Source organism: Mustela putorius, unplaced genomic scaffold, assembly GCF_011764305.1.
Source record: "Mustela putorius furo isolate JIRA1106 unplaced genomic scaffold, ASM1176430v1.1 tig00003853_pilon_pilon_pilon, whole genome shotgun sequence".
In the NCBI taxonomy this organism is placed as follows: Eukaryota; Metazoa; Chordata; class Mammalia; order Carnivora; family Mustelidae; genus Mustela; species Mustela putorius.
In genome coordinates, this window is record NW_025422005.1 from 10,440,345 (window position 1) to 10,452,541 (window position 12,197).

General features: G+C 58.6%; 1 protein-coding gene across 4 annotated transcripts in view; it reads left to right on the forward strand.

Moving 5' to 3' along the window:
* The window catches only part of KAZN (kazrin, periplakin interacting protein), a 1,025,916-nt gene that overhangs the window by 969,487 nt on the left and 44,232 nt on the right, over positions 1 to 12,197 (forward strand). For all 4 annotated transcript variants that reach the window (XM_045063784.1, XM_045063786.1, XM_045063785.1 and 1 more), the window contains 3 exons: positions 751 to 887; positions 3,964 to 4,134; positions 10,449 to 10,638. In XM_045063784.1, the coding sequence (XP_044919719.1) occupies positions 751 to 887; positions 3,964 to 4,134; positions 10,449 to 10,638 (498 nt within the window). The remainder of the gene's footprint in view (positions 1 to 750; positions 888 to 3,963; positions 4,135 to 10,448; positions 10,639 to 12,197) is intronic.

Consider the following 12,197-nt stretch of genomic DNA (forward strand, 5'->3'; position numbering starts at 1 on the left):
CCGGGAACTCAGCAGTGTCCCATGTTGATGGAGTGTGATGCAGTTGTGTTTTGTTCTGCTGTGAATACTTGTGGTGTTGTAGCTTACTGGGTGTTTTTTTGTTTTGTTTTGTTTTTTAAGATTTTATTTATTTATTTGATAGAGCGATCGCAGGTTAGCAGAGAGGCAGGCAGAGAGAGAGGAGGAAGAAGGCTCCCTGCTGAGCAGAGTCCATCCCAGGACCCCGAGATCATGACCTGGGTCGAAGGCAGAGGCTGAACCCACTGAGCCCCCCAGGCACCCCACTCGCTGGGTATTTTTAATCAAGTGCTTCCCCTGCGGAGGAACTGAACCAGATGATGGACTGTTGCGCTGGGCTGAGTGGTCCTGGGGCTCCAAGTGGGCCGTGGGGGCTCCTTCAGCAGGGAGTGGGGCACCGTCAGCTTCCTGGGCCATGGACGCAGATGCTCACCAGGCCCCCAGCTCCCTCTGCCTGGAGACCCCTCTTCCATTCAGGGCTGGGAGGGATGCTCAGGCTAGGGCTTGCTGCCCTGATTGGATCAGTGAAACTGGGAGGTGAGAACAGGGACAGTGGGTTCGAGTCCTGGGGATGCCACTAAGTGACCGGGGCACGTGGGAGAGAAACATCATCTTTCCGCACCCCGTTTTCTCTTCTCATAAAAAGAGGGTAGAGGCTGGGTCTCTTCTCGGCCTCTGGGACCATCGGCCAGCGAGGGCCCCGGGCACTGACGCGCTCTTCTGCCCCCATAGCCATGAAAGCCGACCGGAAGCGCCTGAAGGGCGAGAAGACGGACCTGGCCAGCCAGATGCAGCAGCTGTACGCCACGCTGGAGAGCCGCGAGGAGCAGCTGCGCGACTTCATCCGCAACTACGAGCAGCACCGCAAGGTGGGGGCCGGCCCGCCCTCCCCCCCCACACCAGCGTCTCTCCCTCAGCCCTCCTCCCGTCAGCCTCCTGCCCCCTCCCACCCAGCTCCCCTTTCCTCCCCCTCCCTCTCCCTTAACTCTTATCCCCTCCCCCACCCCAAACACCAGGTCCTTCCCCACTTACCCCCTGTACAGACACACCAGCACCCTCACCTCCCACTGCCTGCAGGATACCTTCTCTGCCATCAGGAGGTCTGGCTTCTCTCATCCCCAAACACACACTCCCTGCCCATGTCCCCTGCTCGCCTGAGGAGGCCTCTGATGTGTCTGGGCTTGGGTATGGAGATGAAATGGGCATAGCCCCTAGCTGGGGGGGCCCCAGGCCTCCTGGGCAGATAAGCCTGGACAGGACAGCCCAGTCGCTGACAGTGTGGACTCTGGATTCTGGCTGGCCTAGGTTCAGATCCCAGCCCCCTAGGTGTGTGCCCTAGGGCATCTCACCTCCCCTCAGAGAGCCTCAGACCTTGTAGGGGTATTAAGAGCACTGGATGAGATGTGGTGAATGCAAAGCAGTCTGCGTGGCATCTGGCGTATAGTAAGGGCTCGGTGAATATGAGCTATGCATCTTATTAATAATACCGTAATAACAGTGTGCAGAGAGACCCAGGAGCCCTGGTGAGAGAGCAGGAAATTCCGCCTGCAGGAAAAGAGTCTTGGAAGGCTTCACGGAGGAAGGGACATAGGAGTTGGGCTCTCTGCAGGGTGAGTAGGAGTTTAGCCAAATGAGTTATTTTTACTGTTGCTGTTTACCAAGCAACTCAAGGCAGACCAAAGGAGGTCATGGCCGCCCCTGCCTGGAGCCGTGGGTGGTGCGCTGAGCATCTCAGTGGCACTGTGGCCTTCCTGGGGCTTAACAGCAAACACTTCTGTCTTGGTAAGGGGTCGTCAAATTTGTTTTTATAATTGTGCTCTTACTGGAAAATGAAATTTCCACGGAGTCCCACTTCACCACAGGATCATGCCCCTATTTTAAGTCCAGCTAGCAGTGGGGGTAGTGTTGAAGCTGCTACAGCTGAGGGCAGCTGTATGGCCACGGGTCTGCGTCAGTTACTCAGTTCCACATACTTCATGTCCCGGGCCCTTCTGTGATCCAGGCTTGTGGCCCGGTGCTGGGGGCAGATGCCCAGGATGTAGCTCAGCCCCCAGGGTAAGAGCTCCCCATCCATGTGTGTGCTGGGAGCTGTTCCTGTCCCCTGTTGGCCTGACCCCACCTGAACCCAGCTCCCCAGAGAAAGGAGAACTAACCAGCAGCGGTATGCCTCCCTGCACTGGGCGGATTGCTTCCAGAACCTTCCAGTATGGCTCTACCTGTGATGGGGTGATAGTGCCATCTGTCGCTGTGTAGCTTGCATGGCCACCTTCCCCTGGGAGGTGGGACTGTCACTGTCTCACAAATGAGGTGGTTGGTCGAGGTTTGGGGAGGTTGAATAATTTAGCCAGTGTCCTGCAGCAAAGACTCCAACCCAGGCGTCCTGAGCCCAGAGAGCAGGGGCCGGTGCCATGTCCTGGAAGGGACCACCCCCTGCCTCCCACCGAGGCTGCACTGGGTGCTGTTCGCAACCAGCACGGCACTGTGGTGCCGTGGCCCTCCCGGTCAGGTCAGCCCCCTGCAGCTGAGGGTGCCCAATCATGCGGCAACAGTGTCTGTCACCCGCTGCTGTGTGTGGGCTGGCCCTCTGGGACCAGGTATGTGCCCATGCGCCGAACGGCACATCCCTGCTCTCACGCCCCATGCGGATGCCAGCATTTCTGGGAGGCTTGTGCCTGCCCACGGTGTCTGCAAATATGGGTTCAATGCCAACGGTGGGTAGCAGCACAGAGAGCCGCTCTCAGGCAGGTGATCCAGGAAGGCCACTCGGAGAGGACCTCTGAGCCGGAATGGCCACAGGCCCATGCGGTGCGGAGCTCTCCACGTGGCTTATCTCAGTCCGTCCTCAGAATAACACCTGAGGTCGCAGCATGTTATCTCCGGGTTACAGACGAGGGCGCGGGGCCTGATAGTCCTTGCAGCCTGGCCTTGCAGAGCCGGGATTTGACCCACACTCCCTCTCCCCTGACCGTAAGCCGTAGCCTCAGCTCTGGGACAGCCCCAGAGAAAGGGCCAGCCCTGGGCCTCCCTGGTTCTGGCCATCTGGCTGTCAGGCCCTCGAAACAGAGCTGGCAAACAAGGCAGGAAGGCCGCCTCTCCGCACAGCCCCAGGCCGCACACAGACGTGAGCAGGGCTCCTGAGCCCGTGAATGGGAAGACCTTGTTGGGGGTGGGGGTTGTGGGGATGGCGGGGCAGGGCCCTGCGCCGGGACCCTTCTTCTCAGGAAGGGCACCTGCCGATCAGATGCTTGGCTCCTGCCCACGGAGGAGTCAGGCCCCCTGACGCAGCCATCTGTTCCTTGGCTTTGCTCCGGCTCAGGCAGCTGGAGCCCTGGGACCTTCCCTCCGCATTTCCGAGGAAACGGCTGGAGGGTGGGGGGGACCGGCGGGGACCGGCCAGCGACCCTGCTGCCTTTGGTCACAGCTGCTCGTGGAGGGGTTCAGCCTGCTTTGGCGTGGGCTATGACCCTGTGGGGTGCTGCGGGACCCCCGGGCAACCAGAGCAGCCGGACAGCAGGTGTCTCCTTCTCCATCTCGCCTTTCCTGTGACACACACGTTACCAAACACCAGGACAGAGCCCCACACCTGCTCCTGACCCAGACTTCCCTCAGACTCCATGTATCCCCCACACGGGAAGTCATTTCATCTTTATAACAGTCCTTTGAAACAAGTGGGGTCGACCCTCCCCACCCCCGCCCAGTATTAAAGATGGAGAAACAAGACTTGATGGGGTAGAAACACTCGTCACATTCATTTTTTCATCTGTTCACAACAATACATACAGAGCATCTACTAAAGGCTTGTCTCAGTCCAGTCCCCCAGCTAAGCTGAGGCAGAGCCAGGGGCCTCCCTCATCTTCCTCTGGTCCAGGGGTCAAGGCCTCTATGGCCCCTCCAAGAGGAGGCCCCACGCCCCCTCTGTAACAGTCTGGCGCTCTGTCCCTGCAGGAGAGCGAAGATGCCGTCAAAGCCCTGGCAAAGGAGAAGGACCTGCTGGAGCGTGAGAAGTGGGAGCTGCGGCGCCAAGCCAAGGAGGCCACGGACCATGCCACGGCGCTGCGCTCCCAGCTGGACCTCAAGGACAACCGGATGAAGGAGCTGGAGGCCGAGCTGGCCATGGTGAGACCCCGCCCCACCTGCACACATCTGGGGCGTCCAGAAAGCTGCTAGAGGCCACGTGATGGGCTGGGGAAGGGGTGTGGGGACGGGGTGGGGACAGGTTTGCCGGAGTCCTGCAGCGGAGTGGGGGAGGGGGTGCAGCTGGCCGTGGGGTCCGTGATGCTCTGTCAGCCTCCTTCCGCATGGACCCCCGAGCCCCCTGAGCCCAGGCTGCAACCTCTCATCCACCTGCAGGGGCCTGGTGAGCGTGCGGGAGCCCATCCATACTTCCACTGTCAACAAACAAAGCCCAGTTTTGTTTAAAATACACATACTTGTTTAGGAAAACGTTTGGGAGAACATGCACCAAAAAACTAACTGGTTATTTCTGGGTAGGAGGATTGCAAGAAATCTCTAGTGAAAATGTCTTACTTGGGTTGTCAAGAAAAAAGGTTATTCTTTTTTTCCCCAATCCCAAACACACCTTCCACGTATTTCCAAACTCTGTGTCTTCCATAGAAGTGCCCAGCCTGCCTGTGGGGACAGAGAGCCCAGGTGGTGTGTCCGGGTCTGGTGAAAGGGGTCCGGGGCCCAGGAATCCTGCTCTGCCTGTTCCTGTGTGACCTTGGGCCACTCACTTAACTTCTCTGGGCTTTAGTGCCCTTTATCTGGTACCAGAATGGTGGGAGAGTCTTTACCTCACCCAGCCCTCCCAGGAGGGAGCCAGGACCACCAAGGGCTCAGCCTGACCTTGTCTGGGAGGAGAGCGTGCAGGGTGCTCCTGGGGGATAGGGGTGGCTGAGGGGGTCCCATGAAGCTCTTAGAACACCGCGGCCTCCTGCAGAGAGCACTGATGCTGGCTAACTATGTGGGGGACAGCCATGGGTTCTGGGTTTGAATCCAGCCCCACTGCCCCCTAGCTGTGTGACCTTGGGCAGGACCCTTCACCTCTCGGGACCTGTTTCATCAAGTCTAAGTAGGGATAAATGCATATACCCCGTAGGGCCTGGGGATTTTGATGAAGTAATGCCAGGGAACTGCTTCGCCTGGTGCTGTATATAGCGGTGATATAGCGACACAAAGGTTCTCTAGGGTCAGGATCGAGGGCCGCGATGTGGCGGGGCAGGACCCCTGGGCCCCTCCTGGGTCTCCTGTCCAATGCTGACCCCTAGTGGTCAGAACTGCCCGGGGCCAGAAGAAGCTGTTGCCACCAGGTCCCCTGCAGGGGTGGGTGCTTTCCCCACCAGTGAGGTTCGAGGAGGGCCCCGCAGAGGCCAGGTGTGTCTTCTGGCCTTGGAACACAGGCCTCAGGCATTCGGGGGACTTCTGGGGTCTTTCAGGACTGGGAAGCAGATCTCTCTTTTCTCTCCTATCACCATGCCCAGACTCCTCAGCCTGCTTCCATTCTGGTCAGCGAAGCTCAGGTTCTGGCTTCTGCTCTGGCGGGCATCAGACCCCCTGCTAAGCGTGAGTGTGTACGGTGCGTGTTCGCAGCCTGGAGTGGAGGCTCCGTCACTTCGGCCGAGGTCCCCCCAGGGCTCAGCGGCAGAGGGAGGGCCTAGTGCCGAGATGCGTGACAGCCCCAGTGTTGTGGGGGTGTTCGCCAGCCCCTCTGTCGCCTGCCATCTGTAGAATGTCACACCCCGGAGATTTCTGGAACTGCCTGCTTCGGGTGGCACGGACCAGCTTGCCCTACTGCCCTGCTGGCCCGGCCGAGACTAAAGGGAGGCCACCGTCCCTGGGCGTGTGCCTTGGGGGTGAGCACCAGAAAGCCACTCTGGCCACTTTGTCCTGTGGAATGTGCTGGAAAGGAAGTGAGGAGCTCACAGGGGCAGCGGGAAGGTGGACGACCAGGCTTAGAAATGGGCTGAAGTCCAGGCGGCTGCAGAGGTGGGGACTCCAGGGGCCTCCACGGAGCGGTCTGCTCGGCGGCCTCTGCTGGGGAAGAGGACCCTGAATCTGCCCTTGAATGGCACCTCAATTTTTTCTACGACTGCGATTCAACACAAGGTGCAGAATGGCCCATCCTGGGTCACTTGCTCACCACTTACCTAGGGGTCCTGGCTGTGGCCCCTGGTGATGAGTGACTTCCTAAGTGACCTCAAAGTGCCACCAAGGAGATGGGAGCTGAGCTGGCAAGTTCACACCCGCCAGTGTCCTTAAAAGACTGGGAAGCAGCCCGGGGCCTGATGAGCGTAAGCGGGCCCTGTCCCAATTAAGGCACCAACGCCCCCCCCAACCAGCGTCTACAGGGGAGCTGTGCTGGGGGTCTCTACACACCCTGTATGGTTCTGAAGGCTGCTTCCCTTCACTAAAAGCCAAAGACTTTGGCTTCCCAAGAAGCTAAGCCCTCTCAGTGTTTGGTGGTCAGTCCCCACGTGCCGCTCAGCCTCCTGCCCTCTGGGGGGAACGTTCCAGATGAACGACCCCTGGCCAAACCAGGCATGACCACTCATGGCACCTGTAGGCACATCAGCTTCGTGAGACCACCCTGGGGGGGGGGGGTCGATGTATGTTTTTTAATACGTTCTTTTATTGAGATATGTCACATGCCATAAAATTCACCCTTTTAAGATGTACAACTCAGTGGATTTGAGTATGTTCACAGAGCTGCACAGCCTTCACCATGATTTAGTTCCAGAACAGTTTCCCCACCCCAAAAAGAAACTCGTACCCATGAGCAGTCACTCCAACGAGGCCTGTATTCCTCTTGTGCCCATTTTAGGGACGTGGAAACAGGCTCAGAGGCAGGAGCTTGCCCAGAGCTGCCCAGCAGGTGGAAAGGCAGCACTGGGAGTCACAGGCCCTGTGGTCCGTGATGTGGTGGCTTTGTTCTCGAGGCCTTTGAAAGGACACCTAGCTGCTGGTCTGAAGGACGCACCTCCCCCAGCAGCCATGGCTTGTCCCTCAGGGCCTCCCCATTGGCCTCTGCTACACAGAGGTGATGGGAGACAGGACCACCAGCCCCCGAGATCATGGGCTTCCCCGAAATGCTAGTCCTGCCCCTCCCCCTGCCCTGGAGCTTGGTTCATGGTGGTCCAGTTTTCTGTCAGCGCTGCTTCTCCAAAACAGGAGACGTTTCTTCTGTAGACTACACTGTAAATGGGGCTTCTCACCCTCAGCACTGCTGACATTTGGGGTCAGATAAGGGTGTTGTGGAGCCGGCTGGCACACCAGAGGGTGTCCAGCAGCTTCCCTGGCTTCTGCCCACTGGGTGCCAGGAACACTTCCCAGCTGGGAAAACCAGAAGTATTGGGACATTTCCCGGGGTCCCCTGGGGAGGGGGGCAGGGGCAGAGTTCGCTCCAGTTGGGAACCAGTCTTCTGTAAAGTTGGTGTTTCAGTCAAGTGTGGGCTTAGCACCTGGCTGTGCCCTGGCGATCCAGGCCTAACAGAATCCCAATTGGGTCCTGCCGTCTTCGGGCTGTGTGACCTCCGACAAGGCACTCAGCCTCTCTGATTCTCAGTTTCCACATGTATGAAGTCAGGACTGTAAGACCTTCCTCCTGCGGGGGGCGGTGGTGAGGTGAGGAGATGCTCAGTGAACACCCGCTGACCGGGCTTCTGCCCCCGGCCCCGTCCTGTCCTTGGCCCCACCAGGGTGAGGAGGTGTGGATTCTCGTGTCCCTTCCACTGGCCAGTCACTGTGCAACCTCAAGTCACTTTTAACTGCCTGGACCTCCATTTCCTTGTCTGTAAAAATGGCAGCCGCCACAGGCCCCGGCAAGAGTCAGGCGTAGTGAGGGTGGGTGAGAGGCAGGTCAAGCAGCAGGGGGACAACAGGGGTGGCTGTGCTCCGCTTTGGCGCTGCTTCTGCCCTCGCTCTGCGGAAACCCACCTGCCACAAGCACCAGCTCCTGGCCGTGACCAGACCGGCTCACAGACCTGCTCATGTTTTCCTGGAGGTTCCTGTACCAGGAACCAGCCTTTGGCCAGCGGAGACATTCGCTGGACAAGCAGGAAAGCCTTGAAAAGCTAGTGAAGGATTCCACTGAGGCGCACTCCTAGCATCCCTCAGGGGCCCAGGCTCCCTCCAACGTGACTGCTTCATGGCCTCCCATCAGCAGGCCCCCCGGGCAGTCAGGGGCCTTCATCAGCCCCGATCCAGAAGGAGGCTCAGCGCAGGGTCCCGCCTGCCTCCTGCATCTTCTCACCCCATCTTGGGGGGAGGGGGTGTCAGTGACCCCACCCATCCTGCAGCTACGACATACTGAGCGTGCAGTAGAGAGCCTGGGTTCTTGGTCTTCATGGAACTTGGGCCATGCCTTGTAGATGTTTCCTGAGAGTCACTAATCTTTATTGAGTATTTTTCCCATAGACCAGGGCTCTCCACAGCAACCATGGGATCCGCCTTAGACATGAGGGTGTGGAGGCACCGAGGGCTGGGGGACCTCACTCAGGATCTCCCCCACTGGGAAGGGGCTCAGCAGGGCTCAAATCCAAGCTGTCCTGTTTCCAAGCCCAAACTCCAAAGCACTTGACTGGGCCACCTTGTCACACAAATCCAGGGGGTGCTGTTTGCATAGAAATGATCCTTCTCCGTTCCCCATCCTACTGGTGGGGACCTCGCTTAAGGTCACATGGCAAGTTAAAGAGTCAAAGCGCAATTTGCACCCAGTTCTGTCTGATTCCTGTCATGTGAGGGGGTTTGCGCCAACTCACCAAATCCAGCAGCTCGGAAGTCCAGGCACAGAGCACTCGGGAGAGGGTCAGACGCAAGAGGGAGCCAGAGCTCAAGGGGAGCTCCCAGCATGAAAGCGCGTTCAGTGGAAGAGTTGAGCTGAAGGAGGCAGTGGAGACTGCCATGGGAAGGTGACCCGTTGCAGCCCCGGGCATGCCTGTCCTTTAAGTTGACTCCACACCTCTTCTGTGGTTCTTGTCTCTCTTGTAGCTCTGTCCCGAGTGGACCGTTTGTAAGGGTCCCTGTGCTTTAGAACTCAGAAGTCCCACCCCCTCCCCATCCCGCAGGACTCACTGTATGGGACCCCCAGCTGTCCAGCAGCAATGACGTCAAGCTGTCTGCTGAGTTAGAAGGCGCCTCTCTCAGGTCCAGACAGAGCTGAGGCCCCGCCTGGGAGAAGAAAGCCAGGCGGGGACAGAAGAGTGATCCCGCCATGAATTTTCCGGGACTTCCTATTTCCCACATAGGTCCCTCCGTGTGCGGGAGGACAGAGCTGAGGGCTCATTAGCTGGATGGCAGAGTGACTTGTGGGCCTCATTTCTCAACCGTGAGTCTGCCTTCCAGGCAGCCGAGATGGATTGGGCAGGAGGAAGCAAGGGAGTAGGGCAGCTTCATGCATGGAGTGATGCCTGGGTAGAGGGCCAGGAGGCTGGATGCATGTGATGTGATGCCATGGTGGCCAGGAAACAGAGTCTTTCGTGTGGCTGGGCTGCCACAAGCCTGTGGCAGCCCTGCGCCAGCCCCAGCCCAGCCCCTTCCTTCAGCAGGCTTATTCCCTTCCTTTGGGGGTAAGTTAACAGAGCAGATCCCCTGAGCCATCAGCCTGGACCTAGCAGAGCCTGCTTCCATTAATTCTAAGGATTTTTATTGATCAGTGCACATCTCCAGCTCCAAGCCAGGGCCTGCAGATTCCGTGGTGACCAGGCACACCCCAGCCTCTGCTTCATGGACTCGGAGTCTGCATTACTTGTGCTGCTGATTTTGTGGCTCCAGAGGAGCGTGGGTGACATAGAAACCACGGGGTCACGGCCAGACTCCCCAGCTCAGGACTCAACTTGAAGGTTCTGCTTGCAGTGCTTTCTTGAGTCACTTCTAAGCTTCCAGTTTCTCATCTGTCGAGCACAGATAATCTTCCACTCCGTACCTGAGACCCAGGGCTGTTGCCCTGAGCACATGGTGGTTTTCTAAACTAGAAGGAAGGTGATGACCCGGCTTGGGGGATGGAGCTGCCACCTTCCAACTCAGCCTCCTCCTGCCATGGAAGGGGAGTGATTTCATAGACTCGGGGTATCCAAGCTAGAGGGAGCCCTAAAGATTGCTTGCTTTGGGGTTTTCATTTTACAGGTGAGGAAGCTGAGGCTCAGGAAGGCAGTGACTTTTTCTCGACTCTCATTCAAATCCCAGCTGGTCCTTGGAGAACCAGAAGGAATGGGTGACAAGTGTGTGCTTGGGCTGCTTTGTGTTAGCAGGAACTAAGGGGGGACCCCAAAGTGAACCCCAAAGTGAGCAGGTAATTGACTCTGACGGGCACGCAATGCAGAGCCCGAGATGGCCTGGTATCAAGGTCGGATTCGCGGTTCTCTCACCACAGTGGGTCCTGGCCGGGCAACCGACTAAGAGGTCCTCTCGATCACGTTGCCTTTTTCTGTCTCCAGGCCAAGCAGTCCTTAGCCACACTGACCAAGGACGTCCCCAAGCGGCATTCGCTGGCCATGCCGGGCGAGACGGTGCTCAACGGCAACCAGGAATGGGTGGTGCAGGCGGACCTCCCGCTGACCGCGGCCATCCGGCAGAGCCAGCAGACTCTCTACCACTCACACCCTCCCCACCCTGCAGACCGGCAAGGTGAGTCCTGGCCCCGCCCTGACAGTGGGGGCTTCTGGGGAGGTTGCCAACCACCCAGGTGGGGGAAACAGCCCCTCTCTTCCCTGCTGTAGCTGCTTAGGGGGCTGTGGGGCGGAGGCCCAGGCTTGTGTAACTGAGAAGTCCCGGGATGGACTTCAGGCATAGCTGGATCTTAAGGGCCAGACATCCCTGGGGCATGTCCACCTGTCTGTCTCAGCCCCATCTGCCTCCCTTTGGCTTCCTCTTGAGGCCGTCTCTTTCCACAAAGCCACGAAACAGTCTCTAACCAGTTCGGGCTTGTAAGGTCTTCAAGCACAAAAGTTGGGAGGAAGAAAAACGATCTCTTTCTCTGTGTTTAGAGTAAATCCCAAAGGACTCAGATTGGCTAGGCTGGGTCCCTTGCCCACCCCTGGACCAATGGCTGTGTCCAGGAGCTGTTCCGCAGGTTCTCCAGCCTGGGCCTCGGGATCCTGTGGCTGGGGGACAGCAGAGCTCCTTGATTAAGGGAGGTGGGCAATCATGGGATGGGGTGGGGGGTGGCCACAGAGGTCACACATCTTCGCTCCTGGCACCAGCAGCGTCTGAACCCACTGGCCATGCCACACCAGGGGGTTGAGGGGGCTGCCTCCGTGTGACATGTGCAGGTTGGGGATTGGCAGCTGGCCCTCGGAGCCCGCAGGGCTGCCATCACCTAGCTGGGAACCCAGGTCCCTGACTGCAAAGCCCATTCATTGTCCATCATCACCCCCCCCCAGCACCCCCATGTTAAATCCCAAGTCCATTTCCTACAGCCCTACCTGCTCACGGGCTGTCTGCACACAGTAGGCCCCGAGGCAGTCTCGCTGAGCAGAAAGTGCTTCCTGCAGGCAGAGCCTGTGGCCAGGAAAGCAGTCTGCCGGGGGGCTCTGGGGGACTCCCCGGGACTGTACCTTCCGAGCTTAGCCGTCTGTTCCACCATTACGGATGGAGCGCCTGCTCCGTGCCAGGCACCGTGAGCTCTGGGGGTCACCATGGATTAGACACCCACCGTGCCTGCCCTTGTGGAAATGGATGTTGTAGGCATGAGGACAAATAAACGGGCATAACTGAGCTGACAGACGGAAGGGGATAGATGGTCGTTAGCCCAGGGAGGCAAATCAATAGGAGACACTGTTTGGTGGGAAAATGTGTGGGGAGAGCTGGTAACTGGGGGAGGCCTCTCTCGGGACAGGCTGAGACCCCGATGAGGAGAATACACCCCGGGCAGCGGGACCAGCCAAGGCCGAGGCAGGAGGGAGAAGGCCCATGTCGGGCACTGTCAGAATGTCGGTGTGACCCCGAGCCGAGGTCCGGAGGGTGGGCAGAGCCCGTTCGGGCCTTGGGGGTTTTAACACAAATGCCTGGCTTTGCTGCGGTGTGAGGAGTGGGGTCAGGGAGGCCGCTGGGCGGCCGCGAGGTCTTCAGGCGAGAGGAAGCAGGGCTTGGCTTGGTAGTGACAGTGAGGCTGGAGAGAAGTGGACAGGTTTCAGGTTGGTGTTGGGGTTCGAGACAAGTGAACAGATTTGGGGGTTGTGTTTGGG